Source organism: Rhamphochromis sp. 'chilingali' (assembly GCF_963969265.1).
Source record: "Rhamphochromis sp. 'chilingali' genome assembly, chromosome: 6".
NCBI classification, from domain to species: Eukaryota; Metazoa; Chordata; class Actinopteri; order Cichliformes; family Cichlidae; genus Rhamphochromis; species Rhamphochromis sp. 'chilingali'.
This window is the reverse complement of record NC_137933.1, coordinates 21807865-21834160: the sequence shown is the minus strand read 5'-3', so window position 1 is coordinate 21834160 and position 26296 is coordinate 21807865. Positions and strand designations below refer to the sequence as shown.

General features: G+C 38.7%; 1 protein-coding gene across 3 annotated transcripts in view; it reads right to left on the bottom strand.

The window, feature by feature from the left end:
• Positions 1 to 1813: 1813 nt before the first annotated feature.
• The window catches only part of tub (TUB bipartite transcription factor), a 60955-nt gene continuing 36472 nt past the window's right edge, over positions 1814 to 26296 (bottom strand). For 2 of the 3 annotated variants that reach the window (XM_080884332.1, XM_080884334.1), the window contains exons 2-12: positions 21765 to 21816; positions 17148 to 17310; positions 14493 to 14630; positions 12349 to 12504; positions 11421 to 11542; positions 9484 to 9675; positions 9192 to 9304; positions 6053 to 6167; positions 5169 to 5267; positions 4869 to 5040; positions 1814 to 4233 (exon numbers count right to left, since the gene is read on the bottom strand). In XM_080884332.1, coding sequence (XP_080740458.1) covers positions 4100 to 4233; positions 4869 to 5040; positions 5169 to 5267; positions 6053 to 6167; positions 9192 to 9304; positions 9484 to 9675; positions 11421 to 11542; positions 12349 to 12504; positions 14493 to 14630; positions 17148 to 17310; positions 21765 to 21816 — 1456 coding nt within the window. In that variant the 3' untranslated portion in view covers positions 1814 to 4099. The remainder of the gene's footprint in view (positions 4234 to 4868; positions 5041 to 5168; positions 5268 to 6052; positions 6168 to 9191; positions 9305 to 9483; positions 9676 to 11420; positions 11543 to 12348; positions 12505 to 14492; positions 14631 to 17147; positions 17311 to 21764; positions 21817 to 26296) is intronic. The other variant, XM_080884333.1, reaches the window with a different exon arrangement.

The following is a 26296-nucleotide window of genomic DNA, read 5'->3' as shown; positions in this document are numbered from 1 at the left end:
GGACTTTTCCTGCTTCTCAAATGCGTTTGAAAACAAACAGTGAACTCAGACTTGTGTTACTATTACTTCCTTATATGTTTAAACCATAAAATCCAAACTAAACAGAGGCATGCAGTTATGTTCTTAAGTGATACTTTTGTACAAATAAATGTTTCCCTTTACCACAAGCACCTCAGATGACTGCAATGCATTTCGTTTTCTATTTACATTCACATTTCCAGAACAATTACACCCCTATGAAAGATTTAAAGGGGATAATGGTACTTTTTCATTCAGAATTTCACGGTTTCTTCTTTTAAAACCTATTCAGTACATATGCAATATGTTAAACGCTACACTCAATGTGTTAACCTGTTATAATTTTAAAAGCTGTCCACATCCACGGTGTTCACCCTCACAGCTGTTTTCACTTCTTTGCCTGATTAAACCACTTTTTAGGTCAGCGGAGATCTGTATAACAGTGCTCACCCAAATGTTCAGTCAGTCAGGTTAATTTAATCATCTGTGTGGGTGTGAAAAGCCTTTAATTTAAAGAACTGAAGGGCAAGTCTCAATTAAATCTTGATCTTGGCACCTGAAACATTTTGTTTCGCACAGTGTGAAGCTTTCTATCTAAGTGTGTGTTTAGTTTCCACTGCATGTTTCCAGAATGAGAGTGTGCTTAATGACAAACATGGAGACGCACAGATGACAATGGGTCCAAGTATCATCCTGATACTAACAGCAGTCAGGGTGTCGTTACCTAGGCTGTAGAGGTCTGTCCATCCCTCCATGGATATGCCTCCCCAGACCATCACTGACGCACCACCAAACCAGTCATGCTGAATGATGCTACAGACATAATTACAGACAGGGCCAGGTTCGAAAAGGGGCAGCCAGCTGCCGTGACCTGTTGGTGATGAGGGGAAAAAGAGAGCAAAGCACACAAAAATTGAGTACATGATACAAGATTCAGTCATTTTACGATGTTTTATTTGTATTGACTGCACCTGTTTATGCATAATTGGGTCACTCTACTTTTCAGTTCCATCAGTAAAAATGCTAAATTTGGGGATTTTTTCTTAAAACAACTTTGTTAACTCATTCACTGCCATTGACGTCTATAGCCGTCAATTGCAGTGAATGAGTCAATGGGTTTAACTCATTCACTGCCAATGGCTGGCAGTGAATGAGTTAACATAAACTTCAAAAGACAATGTAGCAGGAAATCTCAGCAAGTATTTGGGGTTTTTAAATGTTTTTACTAATGTGTTTGATGATTTACAACGAAATATTTGGTGTGTACTCAGAGGTTTTATGGTTAGAGTATCTAATCCAGGTTGATTAGAATAAAAGTTGGTCCAATAAAGCAAGATCATTAGAAGAAACTCAACATCATTTATTGATATACACAATTCAATTATGGTATTTGCCAATTAGACTCTGATGGCCCTTTACAGCAAAATTAATGAAAGATGAGCAGTGCGACTTAAGGTATGCCGAAGACAGCAAGCAGAAAGATGATTGGACGACAACGTTTTACGGTACGGGAAGGTGGAAGTGATGTAATGAATAGCAGTCAGACACCTGAGGAAGCAGACAGATGAGTGAATGCAGATATTCCTTCTTGAACTTACACCTGAGCTTTATCACACACCTGGATTTGTAACCAGAAAAGTAAAGTATTGTAACAGTGTTTATTTCTTTGTGTAATAAAGACACATGACCATGTTCTATGATCGCTGTACTAACTTCTGAAACATCTGGATTCTTGAGGAAACAGAAATCATATTTTGGAGTATTTTTATGTAATTTTATTTCTTTTTTCCATGAACAAAGGACTGTGTACCACCAAAGTAAATTGTACACCATTTACTGTACATTACAATGACAGCACTAAAAACAAAGTGACAGAACCTCTGGCTCTTGGACACATGTATGAAAAGCAGACTTTACAGCAAGAGTATCAACAGTTTTAAAATAGAAATTTGAAATAGTTAGAACACAGTTGAGTACAAGAATAGCACATTTGATAAAGATTTGCTCAGAACCCACAGTAACAATAGTGGAGATTATTCGTCACCTCCATTCAGCATTTTTTTTTTAATGGTCGTAAAATACAAAATACCGTCATATATTTGAGAAAGGATACTGCCCCATAAGGAGCAAGAGGAATAATAGTTTGAGTAAAAATATGAACAGCAATAAACTACGTGATGTAGAAACTTACTGCCAGTCAGATGAGGAATGTATCATACTCCATCTCAGTGAAGCACAGAGCTAATTTAATACATAAAGCAAAAGATGGAAGATGCATCGAAGCTATGGTAGTTTCACATTGTACGAGTATGTCTGTTGGCAGTAAGTCAATTTCTGTTCGGTACATTTTCCAAGCAGAGATCAGAAGATACCAGCACAATCTTAGTGTCACGGCTGGGCAGCTGGTGTGTTTAAGGTATGGACCCAAAAAGCGGACGTGAGAGAACTGAACTAAAGTTAAACAAAAGGCGAGCTTTCATTTGGGCTGACACAAGAATCAAAGGCGAGAGGAGGACTACATAAACATAAATAAAGAAAAAAACTTAACTCGACAGCTAAGACTATAACTTTGACTAAGACTGACATGGGGGAAGATAGGCAGACGACCTGACAACGAACAGTAAGAGACAAAAGACTTAAATGTGCACATGAGGTGATGAGGGGCAGTGGAGACACGTGAGGAAACAGGTGACTAGAATGAACATAATGATGCCACAGGAAAATGTAAACCTAAATACAACGGGCATGGAAACGAGACTTTCAAAATAAACAGAAAACATGACGAGACGCAGACATGACAACATGAAGGACTAAAACAAAGGTGCCAAAACACAGGGGGGAATCTACTAAACAATGAACAATAACAGCAACCTAGCATAATAGAAATTAACTAGATAAGCTTAACTAGAACATAAAAACAGTGAAACTAAAAACACTGAGCCAGGACCGTGACACTTAGGCCTGAGTACCTCAGATATCTGCTATATATCTGTTGCCTGATTTACAGTATTATGTAAATAAATAGCCATCTATTTAGTGCAACATGTTCTGGACCCTAAATATAATTTTAAGTTAAAATCTTAAGATGCACACTTATTATTATCTTCTGAATGTTGTGCAACCTCAGGCATCGTTTTTCAGTCGAAATGAACTTTCATTAAAGAAAAAAAAATTCTAAGTAGCTACAGAGAAATCCTCTCGGTGTATGTGAGGAAAGCAAAAAATGCAAAGACCAATTCAAGCTCAGCTCCTTTTACGGCCAAGGTGTAACACTGGAATTAGTCTTCAAAGGCACAATAAAGTATGTACAGCTATAGCTCATCCACCACAGACTTCAAAGTAAAGTGCACCATCATCCTACACATTCACGTATATGACACTGTGACACAATATTGTATATGATACACAGCACTGTGTAACATGCCTTTCCCCTTTTCATACCTCTAATTTTTTTTTTGTTTTTACTGTGGATACAAGTGATCTTCCTCTCATGACATTTAATGTGCTTGCAGTTCCGTGGAACGATTACAGCAGAATTTGTTGCAAATGACAGCAGAGAACATAAAATGTGCAGGTAATAAATATGTCAATAAAATAAATACATTGTGACATGCATGTTATTATTAATTCAGTAAGTATATAAGCAGTATCCATGCTCGAGGAAGCGTGTGACTTTGTGTTGGTAGACTACATAAACCCAGTCAACTTTTTTTTTAAACTTACTGATGTATAACGGTTAGTTATAGTTCACAGATAAAGAAATGTTAAATTACTAGAACTACTACATAAAGAAACATATTTATAATGCCAGTGCAGTACAAAATGACTATAGTTATCAAAACAAATGAATCTGATTTGGAAAGTGGATTACTCTTTGTGCTTGTTTTCTTCCACTGACAAACACCATCCTGAGGTCCCACCCCACCCCCACACACATACGTACACATAAGTTAAGTCCCATAAAGCATTTCAGGATATGTGGGACTTCCAAGGTAACGGGTGATCTCAAATCAGCGATACATAAGCAGCCCTTGTTGAGACAACAGGAGGAGTTGTTATCCACTGAACTTCAGGCTGGAGTCTATTCACAAGCTAACTTGCTGTCAAAGCTGGAGAGGGCAATAGCAAAGGCTTGCAGGGCACACATTGGGTAGTTATAGTCCATGGTGAACACATCTTCTGCCACACGGCCAAACTGCATCACAATATAGTCAGCTGCAGAGGGGAAAACAAGTAGGAAACAGATTATGTCTAAGCTGATTTGAAACATTTCCCCTTTTTACTGTTTCTTCACAAAACTCATAAGTACCTATTTCTTTATAGCAATATTAATACAGATAACTGACAAAATAAGCTGTATGATGTAAAGTATAGTGTAAAATAATCTGCCCCTCAGCAACAGTTCCACTAACTTTCTGTAGTTTCTCTTTGGCTGCTTTTTCACTCATTTTCAATCCAGTTTTTGTTCCTTTCTTTGGAACTATGAAAAAAGTCAAATATAACACAGTATGATGGGCAAAAATTTTTATTTTATGCCAGCAAGTGAAGCAGTGTGGGATCGTCTCAACAGAGAACAGAACAAAAGGCATCCAACATTCAAAGAAGAGCTTTGAGAGTCCTTCAAGAAACCTGGAAAACTATTCCTGAACACTCCTGAAAGAAATTCTAAATCTGTCTGACAAGTACCTATATGTAAAATAATACTGTCTAATTTAATAGCATCCACAGTATCAGGTTATGTGGCTGTCTCAAACAGTCATTGGGTAAAACAAGATTATAAAACAGAAACAGACCTTAGTCTTTAGCCTTTGTTTAGTATTTAGAAATGTTATGTGTGGACGAAAGCTTACGGTCATTGTCGTGAATAATTTGGAAATTCTTAACGGAAGCCTGAGTGACTCTGCCGTGGAAGTTGAGCACGTAGGACTGTGTGTCATCGTTCCACACAGGCGTCTTGTTGTGAAGTTCAATCACGCTCTCTGTGTTCTTGTTCTGCCACCTGGCCAGCAGTGACTCATGATCCTGTAATGAAGAAGAATAGAACAGCCTTGGACATGGACACCATATGTATCGGATCGATTAAATAAGTATTAGAAGAGGCTGAACTGGTCAGAGCAGCTGCGACTACTGAGAAATTGGCCAACACATACATTTCGTGGCCGAATAGAAACTCTCTCGTGGTCCATGTTCATTCCAGGAATGATGACACTCATTTTTCGAGGCCCTTTAAATCCTAAGACATTGGTTTCCTACATTTAAAAAAGAGAATTAAAAAAGATAAACAGATCACCTCTCAATGCCCTTTCTTAAACAAATGTTATCCTAAGGTGGATTACTGAATGTTATTTCTGGATGCAGTTACATAAAGCTGTACTTTTCAAAGCCTTAGCTTTAGCTAATATTTGTCGTTTTGCTCACTGCCATCGTAGGACGACCGGCTGACGTCCATGTCATTTCATTTTTGACCTATTTTTAAACCATGACCTGGCAAAATGTAGCTCATTTAGTTAACCTTTATTTAACCATGACGCTCTTTTTCAAGGGAGACATGGCCACATCTCAATTTTAAACACTGCATCTGAATTTTTGCAGTGCGTTGTACTGTCATGTATGAGGTTGTTGTGGGAGGTTTTTCAGATCATATAAGTACATTTCTCATGAAAACAGATGATCAGTTACTATGCTGACAGTTAAGATATTTGCTAACTATGGCTATTTTAATTTCCTGTTTATGTAGCTACTTAGAGCTTGAATCACAGCTTGTGCTGCAAATAAAGGATGCACAGTGGTTGTCTGCTGCCAGGGCTTAGACAGGGAGGACAGAGCTGCTCCATTCACAATTCTGCTGCAACTTTTTTTCCATTTCTGCCTAATGCAGTTTTAAACAGGTTACTGGAAAAATGCATTATTTTAAATCAGTAGTATTACAGCATATTTCTAACAAAATCTAAATAATAATAATAATGCTGTATCTTTTCAGCAACGTGAAAACACAAGTATAGTCAAGTATAGTCTAGCATTTTGATGAACTCACATAGCAAATGGCTGCTAGCTCTTGACGCAAGTTGCTAGCTTCGAGGCTGGTGGTGCTCTTCATAGGGTTCAGACCGTTGTCATATACAGTGAACTTAGTTCCCATGAGGTTTGATCTGCAAACAAAACATTACACATTAAGGAATATAATGACTCTCTAAAACAAACACCGGCGGTGGGGCTCAAACTACCTGCGTAAATTAGCAGTTTTGCTATAATCTGGCATGTTTACATGTTATATTTTTCATAATACTTATGCCCACTAACATGCGCTATCCCTGCTAAATATATAAAAAACAAATAACTGGAAATAACAGGTATCCAGGTTTAATTACATAATGAAAACAGATCGCATGGTTTGACACTTGAGTTTTGAAATATGACCTGAGCTCCTTTGCAACAATTGTCACTGGTGTAAAACTTGTGTTTTTGTGCTCTCCCTGGAGTATAACTCCCTTTATCATCTCATTTAGTTTCAACTGAAACCACACCTTACAAAATGAATTATGTTGAATTCAGTAAGACTTAAGGTAGCGAATGAGATCATAAAATCGTCAAGAAGGTGTTCACAGATAAAATCACAAGTGGAGTGATTTTTCCAGAGCCTTCTACATACTGTCTGTGGATACAAACTGAAAGGGAAATAAAAGCAGAGTACAGTGTTTGCAAACCACTGCATGCTTTTGACTTCATGCCCCTCCAAATATAATTGTGTTCCACTCGAGTTCGTCCTTGTTGGCTTATGGCTCAGCAGTGATTGATAGACTGGATTTTGGCAGGTGGGTGGTCCAATCTAAATCCCGACAGACAAGGCAAGTGGCTAGTGCTCTGTCTTTAAGCAAGTTCTTACATGAGGTAAACACTGGCTGAAAAGTTGACAAAATATGGCATACAACATCCTTGACTCGATTCCCAGCGAGAGCACCTTTGCTTAATTTCATACCACCTTCTCCCTCCCTACCCCACTCGATCTTTTTTTCTCATACCACATTTACTTTCATATGTTGCACTCGCTTTTCGCTTAGAAACCTTTTTCTATAAAATGAGGAATTAGAAAACATATTCTCCGCTGTACTGTAGCGCTGATGTTTGATGTATTGTGCTGTTCAATCAATCATTAATTAGTTCTTACACTTTTTAGACTGTCAGTCATTAGTTCTTGCACTGCACACCAGTAAATGGCAATAAAGACAGAATCTGCAGGAAAATTTGTCCAACTATACTCAATTCCAGCTATGAAATAACCATTTATCTAATATTGGAGAACAACATTTGCATTTCTCGGTTATACTCGTCCAGTGTATTTTAAACAACTTTGACTTGACACCTACCTGTGCGGTGTAGGTGGTGCCATTTAGAAATGCTTCTTAAAAGCCACATGTTTAGCCGTCTCATTTAGATATCTCATTTAGGCCAAGGACTGATGAAAGGTCACTGTTCGTTCCAATTTAGACCGCCATCATTCAAGCAGGACAGTGCAAAGCTTTGAGCGGTACATCGACCAGTGGTCCAAAGACTAAAAGGTTGCACAAGCCCATATTTGATTAAACTCTAGAGGGGCTTCCATGGAGCCTTGAAGCTGTTTCTAATGATTATGTCAATCATGTTTTGTTTTGGTTTGTTTTTTAAAAAATACAATTAGATTAGAAATAGTAGTTCGAGCACAAAAGTTAAATAAGAAATCCAACACTTAGCATAATTACTCAGATTATGTATTCTGATCTGGAAGAAATTATTCATCAGTTAAAGTCTTGCACTTCTTTACTTGACAACATCCCCAACAAACTCTTCAAATCTGTGTCTCGTTGTTTTACAAATCATATTATCAATAGCTCTCTCCAGACTGGAATTTTCCCTGTTTCACTCAGATGTGCTGTAATCACACTGCTACTCAGCAAGAACAACTTAGAGTCATTGGTAATGATTATGGAGGCATTTCTAATCTTTCATTCCTCAAAATATTTAAAAAAAATGTTTACAAACAACCGGATGAATGCCTTTCAAATCACAGCATTTATGATGAGTACCAATCAGGGTTCAGATCTAATCATAGCACAGAAGCAGCTCCTGCTAAAGTCATCAATGACCTGCAGATCAACAGTGACTCACAGAGAGTTGCAGTTTTACTTCTGCTTGATCTCACTGCTGCTTTTGACACTGCTGATCGTGACATTTTAATTTAAAGGCTGAATGACTCAGTTGGTTTACCAGGTCAAGTTCTTGATTTGCTATCATCATACCAAAAGAGGATCTAGATGTGTTCTTATGTTCTTATGTTCTTATGTTCTTTCTTGGTACTATCATAAAGAATCATAATATTATCTTGAAATTCTTATACAGATGATACATAGTTTTACCCATTATCGTCAAAAAATATGTTCATATTTATCATCCCTTCCTCTGAAGCACAATGAGCGAGTCAGAAACCTTGGCAACATTTTGGACAGTGATCTCAGGTTTAATAAAAACATCAATAAGGTTAGTAAGAACTGCTTTTCGTATGTTAGAAAAGTTAGAGGATTCTTATCTCAAAGGGAAATTGGTCCATGCTTTCATAGAAATTAGTTTAGATTATTGTGGTGCTCCATTTGCAGGACTCTCACAAATAATCAGTAGGCCGACTCTCGTCGTATTCAAAATGCAGCAACAGAGTCCTTACAGGTACGCACAAATTTGACCAAGCAGTGTTGAAGTCACTTCATAGACTCCCAGTGCAATACAGAATTACCTGTAAAAGCTTTTTATTAGTTCATAAAGCTCTTAGTAGTTTGGCCCCTTGAGTACATCTCTGACTTGCTCACTGTTTATAACCCAGTCAGATCTCTCAGGTCATCAGGTCCAGAATTTTTAAATGTTCAGATGTAAGTATGCTGAGGGAGTGTTTGGTTACTGTGGTCCTGTTCTTTGGAACAAGCTGCTCACACAGACCTACACTTAATAGCTGTGTGTGTTTTTTAAAGATTTATTTTCACTACCTTAAGGTATTGTACCTTTTTAAATGCGCTTCTTTCTTCTGTGTTAAGCACATTGACTTTAGATATAATGAAATGTGCCATATAGATTAATATTGCCAATGCCATATCTAATTCCTAATGTAAGCTGCTAAAGTGTTTAATACAACAAAGCCACTGAGGACTTACCTCAGTTTGCCAATAAAACTCTCTCCACCTCGAGACAGATCAGTTGGATCAATGGAGATGAGGTAATTTGATGTTTTACTCTTTTTCCTCTTTCTCCCAGCTAACAGGAACACCTGTTACCAAACCATATTGTCAAACACCTACAGACAATCAACATGGTTTGATACCACAAAGCTGCATTATTTGAATATATAAGTTAGATTAGAGTCCAGATATTAACAACTTACTGTAAAAAAATTCCCTGACAGATATCTTGTGTAATATGTTTTTAAACCTTAAAGACTCGTCTCACCTTCTTGCCATCCTCTCTCTCCAGGTGGAGATAGTAGGTCGGATACATGCCTCTGTCCATGCCCTTTTTGTCCCTGGTGATTCTGCACTTCACTCTGACCCCCTGCGGTGCTGGGCGCAGAGAAAACTCCTCAAGGTCATCAACATCAATGGCAGGTTCACTGACTGGTGGAGTGGGTGCTGAGGCCACCTCCTGTAGGATCAAATATGGCAAGAGCCCTCGTGAAATGGTGGACTGATGAGCATTAAAGCAGAGTAATGAGTCTGGAAATCAAATTGTCCACTGGGATTAAGAATGAGCACACTGTGTCTAAAATAAGAACCTGAAGCAGAGACAGAACATTGAAATGACTGAAGGGAAAAAATTAGAGTGGAAAGAAGAGCAAAGAGAAATTATGTTATCAAAAGGGGAAAGAGACAGCAAAGGCTGGGAAGTCCATAACTGTGTGTTTCATTCTGTGCTTTTCTACCTAGTTATACTTTTACTGCATTCGCAGTGTGTTTGCACTTAAAAAGGAAGTCATTGCCAATCAGACGCTTTCCAGATGGTATAACATATGGAATCAACATCTAATGCTACTGTTCAGTTTTGACTAGACCCCCTCTTTCCTGAACTCCTCCATATATGCTGCAGATGCAAATTTCTATTTTTAACTCCATAAGACATTTTGCCACTGATACTCAGTACAATTCTTGTGTACTTTGGGATACCTCAATCTTTTCTCCTTGTTTCCCTTCCATAAGAATGGCTTCTTGAAAGCCACATATCCACTGAGACTATTTCTGATGATGGTTCAGTGAACAAAAAGTGGATCAACTAAAGGGCCAGATGTATCTCTGTCCTGTGACATGCCTTTTCTGTTTTTCCCCCCATATCTTAAAGACGTGACATTTCAGAATTGGATCTTTGCTAAGTTGTCTTTTATGTGTGAATACAACACTGGTTAATCCCTTGAGTTTTATGCTTGAATGATTCATAGGCCAGGCTTAAACGGCTCAACAAAAAAGGGAAAAAAAACCTCTGATAATGGTCAGGTACAAGGACTGTACAGAACATTAGCAAAAAGCAGTTAATATCCAAAGAAAAGATGAAAGGCTAGGGCACTATGGCCCAATACCACGTTAAAAACAAAAAACTAGAAACTCTAGCTTCTTGGAAGCAAAGATTGCAAAAAAATGAAGGGTGGCTCAAGACTTTTGCACCACACTATATCTATAAACAAAGACATTTTTGTACTTTGGCTACTTTCTTACGAGTGCACTGCAACTCTCGTGTTACCTGAAAGAAGCTGTTGGTCCAGTTTATGACCAAACACTATCTAAAAGATTATCTGCATATTTTAAAAAATATGCAGATAATGAGCAAAATGCTCACTGAGGTAAGAAAACAACTGAGGAACAATCATAGCTTTAAAGGAATAACTTGAGCTGGTTAACATTTCTGTTATTGAGTCTTCCTCAAGCAAATTGAAGTTGTATGTGTCCTCCCCCCAAAACATGACAGCACACCTGCATCCACAAGACTAGTAAGAAGCAAAGTACAATGTGTGGTCCTAGAAAAACATGGAAAAAATAAACCTGTTTCTGAAACCTGTTTTCTAAAACTACTTTTATTGCACCATGTTCATTCACTCTTGAGCTGCTGTAACATGAATCAAATGGCTGAATTGCCACATCAGCATACAGTCAAGTTCTATAGAGTCTTGCTAATGACCTACTAATTGTATTCAGGTTTGAGACCCCTGGCATATGGGAAATACTTAATTTGTTTTAAATTAAGCTATAATTGTCTGCAACTCTACTTTCAGCTGGGAAACTATCCAAACTGGTGATAAAATAGCAGATTTTTGTTTTTTATTAGCTACTGTCAAAAGGTGCTCGGTGCTGCGCAAAAAGACATGCAGAGAGCACAAATTCATGCTGTGAAATTAATTTTACCTTGCTGGACTTTTTACTAGTGGCAGAGCCTGGTCTTGTGTTGCTGTTGAGCTGTGAAGAGCTGGAGCTAATTTCATCATCATCATCCTCCTCTTCATCAAAATTCATGCTGCTCGATATACCTTCACAGGAAGGATGGAAAGAAGGATCGAGAGGAAGAAAGAACAAAAGAAAGAAATTAAATTGGAACTGTGGCTAAATACCAGACTTAAATACCAGAAATATGAGACTACCAGACTGATCCACTTGTGGCTGTGTTTTATCTGGTGTGTTTTCACTGATTACAGTCTCATTTAATGAGCAATTTTGTTGTAGTTTTTGGCACATAAAACTTGCTGAAAATGTATCTTACTTAAAGCATTGTGATGTCTTACAAGAAGAAAGCGTAGCGTTCATGCTGAGACTGCTAAAACAACATTCTTGCCACTTAAAATAATCTTTTTATTTACTTTTAATTTTGCAAAGTTAAACCCAGTTAAGCACCTGAACTCTAACCCTCATCACTCAACTCCCTCTCACAGTACACTGTGATGAAAAACTGTCATAATAGATCAAGGAAGTACGTGCACTATTACAACTCTCTCTACTACACTGTTGCATCAGTGCATTTGATTGTAAATTACAGTTCACATTTCCCTTTGCTGCATATAGATTATACAGTTTTTGTGTTAATTATGTATGGAACAATTGATGTGTGTTAGCGCTGAGTGTTTACAGTACGAATAATTATATTATTTTTCATTCAGATGCTGGATTTTAAAATGGCCTATTTATTTGGAGTTGTGTGTTTTTTAACATGAGTCAGTGGTTTTCATCCTCCCACCAACACAACGCAGCAGCAGACCAGAACGCCGTGGGTGTAAATAAGGACTTGTAGTTGTGCTATTGCAGAAGCAGTGGCAGAAGCTTTCTTGAGCGCTGTCAGTACCTTTTTTGAGCATGGTCACGCGAAGATCCTGTTTACTCTGAGACTGAGTGCAGCTCATCACGGGCTCTGCCTCGGCCTCCTCTGAGGTGGGGTGACCCACTGTCAGGATCTGGATCTGACTGTCATCCTGCTGGGAAGCCAGGCCATCGATCGCTGCTGAGTCAAAATCCCAGAAAAGAAAAACAAACTCTTTCAGAATGACTCACTTCTTTTCCACTATCAGTATTTCATGCTGTTGTAAGATTCAAGTCTAAATGAACCACTGCAAAGTACAACAAGGGCAGGTCATTCAGCAATAATTTGTGCATTAATCACATAGTCAAACAGCCTGAGTAAATCTGACAACATTCCCATTTCTCCACTTTTGGGCATTTTGTTTTATGTAATTGTTTTGCTCTGTGTCTTCAATATTCAATCAACTTCTAAAGTGTGCATTCAGGCAAAAAGAACACGTCTCCACTTGTCCTATGAAAAAAAAATTAAAAAAGAAAAGAAAAGAAAATATTGCATAGAGTTTGCAGGCATTCAGATTTACAGCTCTATTAAGGTCCCGCCACTGCATTTAAATCATGTTGTGCAGCACCTTAATTATTTTCTTCTGTTGCATGAACTAATTTTGGGTGTAAGTTTTGGCTGCTGGACAGATGACCTCACATTTCACTCTAGAAAACCTTATACAAAGAAATTCACGGTCAACTAAATGACTGCAAGTTGTCCAAATCTCCCCTCCACTGCTGTGCTGCCAGTTGTTATGAGGTGTTCATTTTTCTCCAAACATCATGCTGTACATAATAACCAAACATCATCACTTTGCCCTCATCTGTTCAAAGGACAGTGCTCCATTCTATTGTCTTGTAGTATTTTTTCAGATGCAAACTTAAGCCATATTGTCATGTTCTGCTTTCCCCTAAGCAACCCTTCGAAACAAGTCATGCTTTTTCAGACTTTTTCTGATTGTACTGTCATGAACTTGAACATTTTTTTTATTTTGTCCAAGAAGAGCACAGTTTGACCTTGGGATGAAACTTCTAGGAAGTCTACCCAGGGAAGAGGGTGGCATTATGCTAACACACATCCGGAAGCTCCAGACTAACTGCAAAAAATGTTGGTTTTAGAAAAATGTTCACACTTGCTGATGATGAATGTACATAGCTGCATAACATCCTGTAACAGCTGTCATTTTGACGTGACTGCATATTCTACTCAGTATATATGTTATATATTAACATGCTGCTTTAACAAAATTAGGTCAGTCTTATCTTTTGATTTCTTATTCATTCCCCTGTCTTTCTTTTCCTTCAGAGATATGCGTGTAAAAATCAAGAATCCTATTTTTATTTTATGAAAGTATGTAGAAGGCTGCATTTTCATATCTTCATTATCTAAACTGAAAATGAACAACCTCTGATCTTGCTAGAGCTCATTTTCTAATGACTGCATCATTTCTGCTTATGCTTTAACGAATCAGAGCACGAGACAGAAGAAGAAGTGAGACAGATCAATAAGTGGTGAATCTGGCACTACTGGCCTGGATAATCTTTTACCACAGTTGAATCTAATTCACTTTCCTGGGACAAAGTCATTCCAAAGGCAAGCATCTGCTGTATTGCAGTATATCAGATGCCAAATGTCTCCAAAGTCAGATATTGTTGATCATTTTTTTGGCAAACACCTTAACTATTATATTTCATTGTGCTGAGTCTACAATAACACACATTGAAGGTTGAACGGCATGGAAGCTTAAGGGAAACAATGACAGCAATTGTAGTTCTTTTAATCTTCTAATGTAGGTCTTCATTTGTGGTGTGTCAGTCTGTCATACATCATCACAGACACTGAGCTCTGACGACTTTGGCACCATGGCAGGGGATAAGAGGGCAGCCGAGTTTCACTCAGTTGTGCTGTTGCCAGCTGTGGCTCAAAAAAGTCAGTGGGGAAACGTTATCTGAGGAGGGCATACAGAGCTTGGATAGACTGCTGAAGCTGCTGGATAGTAAGGATTTTGGCTCCTCTCTTTTTCACACAGGGGACCGCTTCTAAAAGCTGATTATTTGGTGTTTAAAAATGGATGTGCAAAGCCCAAGAACAGTATGTTTATCCATTTTTCACACAGTTTAATTAACCATTTGAACCAGCACACTGACCTTTGTGTTTCCCCTTCCTCTCCTTCTTTTCACTGCCTGTCTGTGGAGTGGAACTGGCTGATGCTTTGCCCTTTTTGGCTGAGCGTGGTGGCTGTGGATCCGACATCACCTTCACCTCTTCCTGTTCAGCTTCTTGCACTGAACACAGGAATGAACACGACTGAAGCACATGATGGGTTATAATAAATATGTCTTTCACATTAAACATTACGTTATGTTCTAGTGTAATACACAATACCATTTAAAAGTATTTGCCCCTTTTAGATATATATTTTTTAATATAAACATAACCTGAGTAAATACAAAATGCCATTTTTAAATGAGGATTTAATTTATTAAGGGGAAAAATGCTATCCAGACCTACCTGACCCAATGCAAAAAAAGTTATTCGACCCCTAAAACTAATAACTGGCTGTGCCACACTTGACAGCAAGAACTGCAACAAAGTTGTTCACATCAATGTGAAGGAATATGAAGCAATCCTTTCTACAGAATTGTTTAAATTGAGCCACACCGGAGCATTTTACATCATGAATGGCCTGTTTAAGGTCACTCCAAAGCATCCCAATCAATCAACTTTAAAGCCATGAAAAAACCTTAATCTGTATTTTTTTAGTCAGTCAGAGGTGGACTTGCCGATGTGTTTTTGGGTCATTTTTGTGGTGCACTAGAACTATGCCATAGAATAAGAAATCAGGAAGGTGGAAAACACTTTTTCACAGCAACCTATTGCAGTAAAAATGTTCAATGTGTTTATTTGATCTTACAGTCACAATCAAAGTGACTCAATGTGGGACTAATACTGGGCTGCAAATCTGTAGCTAAAATCACTGCAGGTTTACAGTCCAGAGTTTCCAGCTTAGAAAAAGTGTGGAGCAAACTGTGAACGAAGGCTAGAATGTTTTTATTCATTTTCCCGTAGCATTGTTATGGTTTATTATTCTTTTTTTTTGCATCAGAATAAAAGAATATGGCAGAGGAACATCTTTCTCTTCTCTCTACAGGAAATTTGACAGTTCTTGGCCTTAATCCCAGAAACTGTCCCTCAAAAAATAATTAAATAAATAAAAATGCTCTGCCTGGCCTCTGTGTGTAAATAAGAAGACTTCAGCGGCCCCAGATATAACAAATGGTTATGTCTATAACTTCTGTTCCCTGAAGGAGAGTAACTAGGTACAAAATATAAAGTATTGCATAATAACTTTATTTATATAGCACTTTTCAAAACATCAAGTTACAAAGTGCTTCACAGTTCGAATAAAAGCTGCACACTGATGATACGTGTACATGAATGAAATGAAGGGGAATGGATAAAGGAAACCCTAACCTATGAAAATGAGTTTCAGCATTCGCTTAAAACAAATAACAGACTGAGCCAAACTGATTGACTTCAGAAGGGTGTTCCACATTTTGGGCACTACAACCTCAAAAGCATGATCAGGTTTTAAAATCAGGCACCAGTTAGATGATCGGAGAGGCTGGATGCATTCGTCGTGGTCATCCCTCAGTTTAATAGCTGCTCTTCAGTGAGCCAGGCAAGCGGCAACCTTGTGTTGTACCTTGTTCCGCTTAACATATCTACTCATTCTGTTTCAGTCAGTTCACTCAGTACAACACACACAGCATGGGACATATGAACATACATAAATATACATTAATCAGAGGACAAGTTGGACAATCAGCACCTTAGTTCTTAACGAGCAACTGAAGGGGATGTAACGTCCAAACGATAGACAGACCAGATGATGGACCAACTAGCTGCAGCACAAAAATTAATTTAAAAATTATTTAATTTAAAAAGGGCCCATAAGTTTGCTATTCCTCTGGTGGAATCCCGTGCACCTTTGGTGACAAAACGCACAGGCTTTGGTTTCAGTAAACATTCTTATAGCGTGGACAATCCCCACTGTCCCCTGGGGACAGTAGTGAACAGAAAATTTCTGCTTTACTTGCTTTGGTTTTGGTTACTCATACCAAAATCCAAAGCAAAATTACTGCACAAGAAAACTCAAAATGAGTGCTCTGTGGACAGCCTATGCACCAACTGACCAGTGGAGGCTAACACAATCAGGCGCAGTTAAGCTAACTTCAAGCCACAGACAGCAGAGCTAACTAGCAGTAGCTAGCTAGCCCGACTCAGCAGAGGTTTTCTTGGCAAGGTAAAGAACGTAAGAAATAAGGGGTGTATGTGATAACACGGTGTATATGTACAGCCCCACGTGCACCTATGTCATCACAAGTCATGTGCCTTAAAGCAGTGAACAGAAGAGGTCTTCATCCAAGACTTGCGGGGCTGTGATATCCCACATTACGTGTAGTACTTCGAATCGACTGAAAGGGAACACAGTTTCTGCTCCTGTGTGGTTTGATTTGCAGCACTGCAGTAGATGATGCAGTGTGTTGTATTCCCTCTACATGATGTCTTATTTAAAGCTGTAAATTTTACAGCTATGCAACACTAATCATTTAAAAAACGGTTTCATGTCTGGTTTATAGTTCTAATTGGGATGTCAGGAAGAACAAACACTCTTTATAAATAAGAAAGACTTATTAAACGAACAGTGCGACTTCTTTATTTCTTCAGCTGATGTTTTTCTTTAATTCTCTGTTTAAGCTTTCTGAATCAACACAGCCAGAGAGGAGTGCAAGCTTTACCATGGTAGATAGTGCTGCTGTTGCTGCTGAGGTAGGATTCCACCAGTGGAGCCTGTTCCTCACTTTGCTTGGCCCGACGGGTCCGTGATCTCCCATCCACATTAGACTGGACCATCAGGGGCTCTTGCCTCTTCTTCTTCTGCTTCTGTTCAAGGAGTGCTCGCTGACATTTCAAGCAAATGGAAAAATAAAGGTAGAGTTTCAACAAATAGAAAAAGTCACTATCTTTACTGATCTTCACTGAAGTAATGACATTAGAGACCAAATGCCGCCATGTTTACCGTGACTGAGTACCAGCATGCCATGTCTGAAAGTGGTAGATAATCGTTTCAGTAGAAGATTATCATTTGCAATTCATTATTAAATTGGTGTCAAGAAAAAAGAACCGAAGGCAAAAAGCAGGAATGATATATTTTGTCAGTCCATCATGGTCTCAATGTGTTTGCGTCATCATTAGTAGTGAAATTTAACAATGCGCCATTTCAATTCATTAGCTTTCATTTTCTTTCCCTGCTTTCCGCCATTTTCCCTGCTGAGCGTCATCTTTCTTTTTTTTTACCAGTTACTTCCGTTCACTTTACCCTCATTCATTTAATAAGCACCACCACAAGGAGTCATTAAGTAGTGATTTCAATTGGCGAGGGAAATCCATTTAGAGTAGGCACATAGACATATCAATATTGGCGCCAGTGATTCAGTAAGAGCTATTATTGCCATATCGAATTTGTAGTGAGATAATTTATCTGAGTTTCAGGAGCTGGACCACAACTCCAAACACTCCTCTTCCGGCCATACGTCTATAAATGTCTACTTGTGCCACACATCCATTTGTTCTCATTTCTGCGACCCACCCTCCCTCTGCTTTTTCTCTGCTTGTCAACCTCATTCGAAGTCATCAGAGATATGCCAGGCCTGGGAGCTCGATGAGGCCTTCCTCAAACCGCAGCCTCCGGCCTAGCCTGTTGCTTCATAAACAAAAACATTTGCCATCGACATTTAAAGTTGAGGTCCTTGCTACTGCAATATAAATCAAAATTACCTCAGTTGACGGTTTTGTAAAGATTCAGCTGCTGATTAAGAGCACCACAAAGACAGAAATATATACCTTCATTCCCTTTTACAGTACTTGGCAGATATGACAGAGATTATAAAAGAGCATAGAAAGATCAGTGCTGGACATCTAACAGTGTGCTGCCTAAACCAGTATGACCAGAGGCTGAATAAAGCTATTCATTTGGCCCAACTGTCAGCTCTATGCAAGTCTTCAAACCAGAGCTCATCAAATATTAAAAAGGTTTCTATTAGTGGAAACTTCAGACTGCAGAGCAGTGGAGCGCTGTGTCCTGCAAAGCTCACTTCTTTTCCAAGGCAGTGGTGGTTAAGCTAGCAGAGGCATTTTACACAGTGAATTTATTTAATGATTAATGGTCTCACCTGTGGATAAAGCACTTAACAAACTTTCGCATAAAAGGTTTGAAAAACACAATATTGTGCATGCTTCTATCTCTTCCCCTAATATGTCCCCAGCATGTCGGATTTTTTTTTTTTTCTCATGTAGTGCACAGCAGGCTACAATTCACTTTAGGTGACTTCAAAATTGCTGAAAATTACTGAAATACAGGCAGACCTTAGGTGCTCTATTCCCATATCGGAGCAATCTGACATCACACAGACTTCTTTCACCTTTCTTAAATCGTGTATCTGTCCTCAAAGGAGTGTTGCGTATTCCTTATGCGGCGGGTTCTGCTTGTTAACTACACGTTTCTGCTCGTTATCCATGATGAGATCTGTTTGAACTCTGCTTTACAACCACCTATGAAAAATTTGTTTCTACAGATAAAAGCATGGCCATGCCAAGGCTTCACTAGTGTCAGCCATTGTAATCGCTACATGGGGAAAGCATGGGTCAGAATCTAAACTTAAGAAGAAGCCATTGCAGAATTATCAGTTCACTGTGACTGCAATATGAAGTTCACAGGGGAGGATGTCAGGTAAAACAAATTGCTTATTTTAGTTCATATTTTTTACACACACAGACCAGTACCTACATTTGGACTGCCACAGTTCCCTAGAACTGGAGAGGCACAGGGAACAAAGGAGCACAGACGTCTGAAGAAAGCACTTAAAACCTGTGGCTATCCCATCTGGGCCTTCATTAAGTCAAAGAACATCAAGTCAAAGAGATTTATGGAAAAACAACACAACAACATCAAAAAAGAAGAAAAAAGCAGGCATAACAACATTGTCATTCTGCTTGTGGCTAGAGTGTTTGAGTAACTTAAAAGGCTTTTCCCCCAACTGAAGTTCCTGAGACACACGGCTAGAGGATAAAACACTTAAACACAACCTGAGCAATGTTATATATGCAGCCTAATGCGGCAAAGGGTGCACAGAAATATATACAGCGAACACCTGCATCAAAAGGATTGGGGGCACTCTCCTGTGAGCAGCAATGTACACAATTTGGACAGCCATGGTTTGAGAGAGGAGAGGAAAAAAGCCACCCGTGTTAAAATGGAAATACCATCTCTAAACAGGAAATGTGATTTACAACAACGCCTGTCAGCAAATTACGAAACAGTCCTGGCAACGCTCCCCACACACGGTTTTGCCTTCATTCACGCGGTTATTTGTGTGAATTTTGTGCGAACGATAACTCGCTGGTAGCCTTAAATGAATACCTGGAGCTGCACACCAGCTGCAGGCACTGAGGAAGCCTCTAGCATGAGAGGCGAAAGGCAAGGACCAAAAACAAGTCCAGAAATTTTCTCCTTCCCTGGATAAATGAGACAGCCTCTACACGATGTTTCAATCAATAACAATTTGTTTAATGATGCTTACGTGCCTGAAGCCCTCAACTGAGTGACATTAGGAATTGTATTCTTTATTCATTCATTCATTCATTTAGTCACACATGAATAAAAAGCAGTTTACTTCAGAGTGAATCAGAACACATAAAACCTTATACCCACTGATGAACTATGACAAGCTTCCGCAAGCTTCTGCTGCTCTGACAAGGGAACGAGAACCCGTTTGAAGCACTCCACTTACATTATCCACTTCAGGAAAATAGCAGGACGTCAGAAGCAGCAGACTGCACTACGCATAGATAAGAGCTGAAAATGCTTCAACTGCAGCCTGAGTGTTTGTTTTGTTTGGATACAGTGCTGCTGACAACAAACAATGGCAACGGCAGTATTAGTTAGCAGGGTGTGAAATGGCCAAACATCACTTTGACTTAAGGATCCCGAGGGCCGTGCTGCGAAGTAAGTTCTTTGAGCAAGCTGGCTTAACAAAACCTAAAACCCCAGTGAGAGATAATGGGTATCACAAAGGTGGTTATCAACTTTCTCTGTTAACCCAGGCTTTCTGCTTCAGGCTGTGTGCGCGCTCACATAAAAGGGTGCATTTGATTTGTCATTTCTTTTTTCTTCTGTACAGAACTGACCTACTTCGGTCAGAGACATTATCACAGAACAACTGGTGGGGGAAAAAACAACAAAGGGCAACACTGGTACAGAACAAGAGAGCAATGCTGCAGAAAGCTTCGAATCATGTAAATTTAGAATTAGTATACTTAGGGCTCTCGGTGATGACGTTTTTTTTTGCTGTTTGGCACATTAGATTTTTGAAACTTTAAACAATTTCCATTTAACATTATAGTACACTCAGCATGTTCATGTCTGTCACTGACCCACAGCCTTATGAAGGAAATGTGGAAACCCCCTAGTTTGTGAAATTAATGTCGCTAATTTAATATTCTTGGTGATGAATGGACCAACTGGTTATCTAATTTAAACTGCAATTCTAGCAGTATAAAACAACGTCAGAAGCACATTAGGCCAAGTATGAAAACATAATTATACATTTTTCCTCTTACTAAACAAATACACACTGCACACAGTTTGTGCTGATGTAACTTTCCTTGTGTAGTGTTTATGAGGTACAGCTAGTTTGCATGTATAAAACTGCACAGAATCTATATTGCACTTAAAGCACCGTGCATTAAAAGAAAGTTAAGTTCAAACAAAGCATCAGAATGGGGGAAAAGGGGATTAAAATGACTGAACATATCATGGCTGCTTGTGCCTGAAAGGTCTACTCTGAGTATTTCACTAAATGCTGATTTAGTGGGACTTTCCTACACAACCATCTCTGGGGTTTACATATGTCCCTCACTTTATGTCCACAGTGTACCCGTGTTCTGGCACAAAGCTCATATCATCTCAGATTAGTTTCTTGAACATGACAATGAGTTCACTGTATTCAGAGTTCAACAGCACACCTTTGGGATGTGGTGGAATGGGAGAGTCACATCATGGATATGCAGTTGATAAATCTTCAGCAACTGTGTGACGCTCTCATATCAGTATAGACCAAAATCTTTGAGGAATGTTTCCAGCACTTTGTTCAAGTCGATCAAAACTGGGCCCAGCCTGGTACCAACAAGGGAGAACTAATAGAATACCACTTAGAGAAATAAGAAGTTCTAGCTGGCTATTTGTGGTCCCTTGATGCAGCAGCACAAGTTAGTGTCACGAAAAATTGCCCTCCCGTAATTGATTTAGCCTTGGTGTGACTCTTTTATCAGTACAGTAAAAGGCACAAAAGTCTTACCTGTCTGTCCAGTTTCTGCTGGCGGAGGTTGGTGCCCTCATCATCTAAAGTGCTTTAAGAAAGAGCAAAGAAAGAGGAGTGATTAGGTTAAACTGCTCTTCAGCTCTTTGTTATATCTGTAATAGAATAATGACATTACTTAAGTCAATTAAATTGTTTCCCTGGAATTTCGAAGAACATTATATACATGAAATCTTAAAGTCTTAGCTTGTTACCTAATAAAACACTATATGTTAATGAAGCTTCTCGCAAATTTCACAAAACAATGACTGTGTTTCTGCCTCGAGGTATTTTGTTTTCACATCATGAGCTATATCATCCTCTCTGCTGTGATTACTTCTTCACAATAAAAATACATAATACAAGTCATTATTCTCTGAAAAGTAAAATCTAATCATTCATGTAAATAATTATTATGCTTTGGGCACCATTTACCAGAGAAGGATACAAAAATAATGCATACATTTTTTGTTATTGAAAACTGCTTTCACTTACAGTCACGTGGAAAAGAAAGCTTTGACAGGACTTAGGAAAAACTAAGTATACTCTGCTAATCAAATACATTTGATTAATTGGTCATCAGCAACTTCAAGCACCTCTTAAAGAAGAGGTTTTAGCAATACTCTGATATTGAGCTTGTTTTGCAGCCACAGGGTCTGGGCACCTTTTCAGTCATTGAGTCAACCACGAATTGCTCTGTATAACAAAAGTCAAATGTGAGGCCATCTGTCCAATAACAAAAGCTTGGCCCAAATTAGGCCATCTAACAGGATAATGCCCCAAAGTACAGAAGTACATCTACAACAGAATGGCTAAAAAAGAAAAGAATCAAGGTGATACAATGTTCCAATCAAAGTCCAGCCCCCGATTGAAATGCTGTGGTCAGACCTTAAGACAGCCATGCATAAACAAATATATTTAAATGCAAATTAAGTGAAGCTATGATAGAAAGAAGAGTGGGACAGATTCCTCCACAATCATGAGAGAGACTGATAAAGTCAAACACAAAACAATTACTTCAAGTAACCGCTGCCAAAGGTGGCTCTACAAGCTACTAAATCATGCAGTGTACTTAATGTTTCACAGAACTGGAAAGAGTACTGTGAAATCTTTCTTTTTCACAGAACTGTATCTGCTGCAGATACCGAATATGGACACGGCCCAAATGAGAATGTGTAGAGTACATGAAAACAATATTTCAGATACAAAGCATAGTAACAATGCACCCGTCAGCAACACGAGTATAAAGGAGATGGCTCTGCTGAGTTAACAGTGTCATAGCATTTTAGATAAAGATACTTATATCCTCTGGGTGGTTTATCGTGATACACCATGCAGAAGTTAAATAACAGCATACTAAGCACTTAAATCACTTTTCAAAAAGGTTCCATACAATAATAACTGTCAGGGGAGTTATTAGAAAGCTGTCAGATAGTCTCTCAGCGAATACAGCAAAAACATAAACAGAGGTGTCATTTGAATATTGTTCAAAGTGATGTTGATGATGCATTTTGATTTTCCTAGCAATGGACAGAATATAAATGGCAAAAGTCCAATATAATCTCCATAAATTAATTAGCAGTAGCAAAGCTTTAAATGTTTTGTGACGAGGAAGCATAACACAGCTTGAGCGACTGAACGCACATACACACAGCTACTCCGCTCAGTCAACAAAGATTAAGTGCTACTGAAGCAAACAACATTTCTGTGGCTATTTGTTGAATCCATGGCTCAAACTTAAGAACACTTAAGAAACTGTATCCTTGAGTAAATGGAGAGGAACGTCTGCCACAAGAAAAGTAAAAACAGACGAGTTAAGGATGATGGGTTTTAAAGGCTGTTTGGGGCATATTGATGATTTTTCTGCTACATAAATAAAACTGAAACAGAAATTGCTTCAGATCCAGCATTACATGTTTACCAGTTGACCCTTAAAGGTAACATAAGGCAGTCACCGGTACACTGACCACATTGTTCACAGTGGAGACAATCACTGAAACGTCTCTTGCTGCATGTGTCTGCCGTCGATAGCTTCTGGCAATCCAGAAGCTTTGCTGGAAGCTGGACACTAATGGAATCTACTAAATGACTTCAATAAAGTGAAAGGCTTTGTGTTGCCTGTATCACCACAAACTAGATAAAGAAGTCTCCCTATTAGCTACAGTATTTTAGTCACAGTCCAATTAGTAGATGAGCCTTTCACCAGGGTATTGTGTTGGTCTTTTAGAGGATGCTATTATCCCCATGCTCACTGAAATGTTTTATATCTCTCAAAAGCATTCCTGTGTCCTTTGCAACGAATTTGGTATCTGATGCAATGCAAATAGACCCTAAGGACAAAAGGAAGTCGCACAAGCTCACTGCAAGAACACACCACACAATAACCTACACACTCGCCTGACCTCGTCCTGCACCAACGATTCTCTGAGCATGCTTTGCTGAACAGTCAGCTATCCTCAGCAGAGCCGGCGTATACTGTATCTCTGTCTGCACGAACGCCACTGTTCACTTGAGCAATATTTGACGTGACATAATGACATACTGCCATCTGCAAATGCCTAAAGGTCAGCATAGCATGGGCACCCTGGGATATTGTGTCGTTCTAAAGCACAAAATACACGCCTGCATTGTTAATTTTAGATTAAAGAATATGCACGATCACTTTGTCTGCAAATATATAAACCTTTCTACGCCCTGACTCCATAGCCCCGATAAAGATAATTGGAAGAGGATGGACATAAACCTTATTAATATTATATCTACCACCAATACTCCAATAACCACTTACTCATCTTTAAATAACCCACTTCAATCACAATCAAGTGTTTAAAATGAAAAGACTGTTGATAAGATGATAAGAGGACTGAAGCTTCCGATTAGTCTTTGCTAATCAGCCTGATAACATTTCATACTACGAATAGTTGGCAATACACATCATGATTTAGAGCTTAAAGTAATGACTGACCAAAAGTAGAAAAAATAATTGCCAGGTAATAATTACGTTAGGGAAGGCGATGTTTATTTGAACAATGTGTATTACTTTAGTAATCGGAAACAAAACCGATTCAAATGCTATTAACGAGCTAATACACTAAGTGACAGGCTGTTCATATCAAACAGCTGACTTCTCACTTATCATGATTATACTCGACATTTAGGGAGGGGAAAAAAGGAGGAGTGCTTGTTAAAATGTGGAGAGCATTGTTACACAAGTATGAGGAGGTTACGCAATACTGTGGAGATACAGAAGAATGAGGTTACTTGCAAGTCATCACTTTCCTATTCCTCTCCCTTATTGTCAGTAGCAAAAATGATCAATATCAGAAATTTGTTGTGCTGTAAATTAGATTTTAAATGGATGTTTCGTATTGCAGTTTTCCCTGAAGATCAATGTGAAAGGCCCATTATAACAAAGTGGAAGCTTTTGTTAAGAAATCTACTTAACAAGTTTACTTTATATTCTTTACTTTAAAGCTGAACTCTTTTATGAAACTATATTATCTTTGCTTTGACACTTGTTGCACTGTCAGTGTGGTGAACCCTGTTTATGCTACAGTCACGCTAATGGTTGGAAGCCACGGCACAATCAAAACTGTGCGATTAACTTTTGAGTTTGTTGCCTTTGAAATGGTTGCTTCTAAGATGGGGATGAAGTCTGTGACCATTTGCAGTTAGTTTCTTGTCAACGTTCAGGAAAAAATGCAGCTGAATGTGGAACTAAGGCAGGAAGCCAAACTCCACAAGGTGCAAAAATCCTTAACAGAAAACAAGTTGAATCCAAGAAATTCCAAAACATGACCTAAGAGACACAAGAGAGGTTGTACAGACATCCAGACAAAGACCAAGACTATAAATACATATTTTCCTGGATTTGTGACTATAGAAACAAACTTTGTAACTGATCACAAATATCCTTGGTCTGTGAGGTAAACAAGGACCCAACAGTTTAACCAACAGGATTTATGTTCTGGCTAACACCATTCCTTGGATGCAGCATTGGGCTGGCAGCATTGAGATGCTCTACTTCTCCACAGAAGGCTTAGAGAGGCTGACAGCATAGAATGAATTGAGTAAAATGGAGTACTTAAAGAAAACTCCAAGTTCTCTTATCATAACACTGTTGTGAAACTTACAACCAAAGCCCAGACTTACACAGCACTGCACATCTGTAAAGAAACCTGAAGATAGAAGCTCACTGATGCTCTCTGTTAAATCGAACAATGATCGAGGTTTGTAAATCTTGGAAAAGACTTGAAATTATAACTGCAGCCAAAAGGGGGTCTACGAACTTCTTGGTTAAGGTTCCTAATATTTTTGTAAATGAATACAGCTAGTTTTCATGTCTCGTGTACCCAGAACAGACAGATTAGTGTGCCATCAGCAATGATGTGGTGAAAAACGAGCTCTAGCTGAAAGTGAAGCTGTCAGTATCTGGATCGATATACGTTCCCACGCTCACCTATATTTACAAGCTTTAAAGTAGTGAGTGAAAGGATGAGAATGCAGATACAAGTGGCAGAAATGAGCTGCCG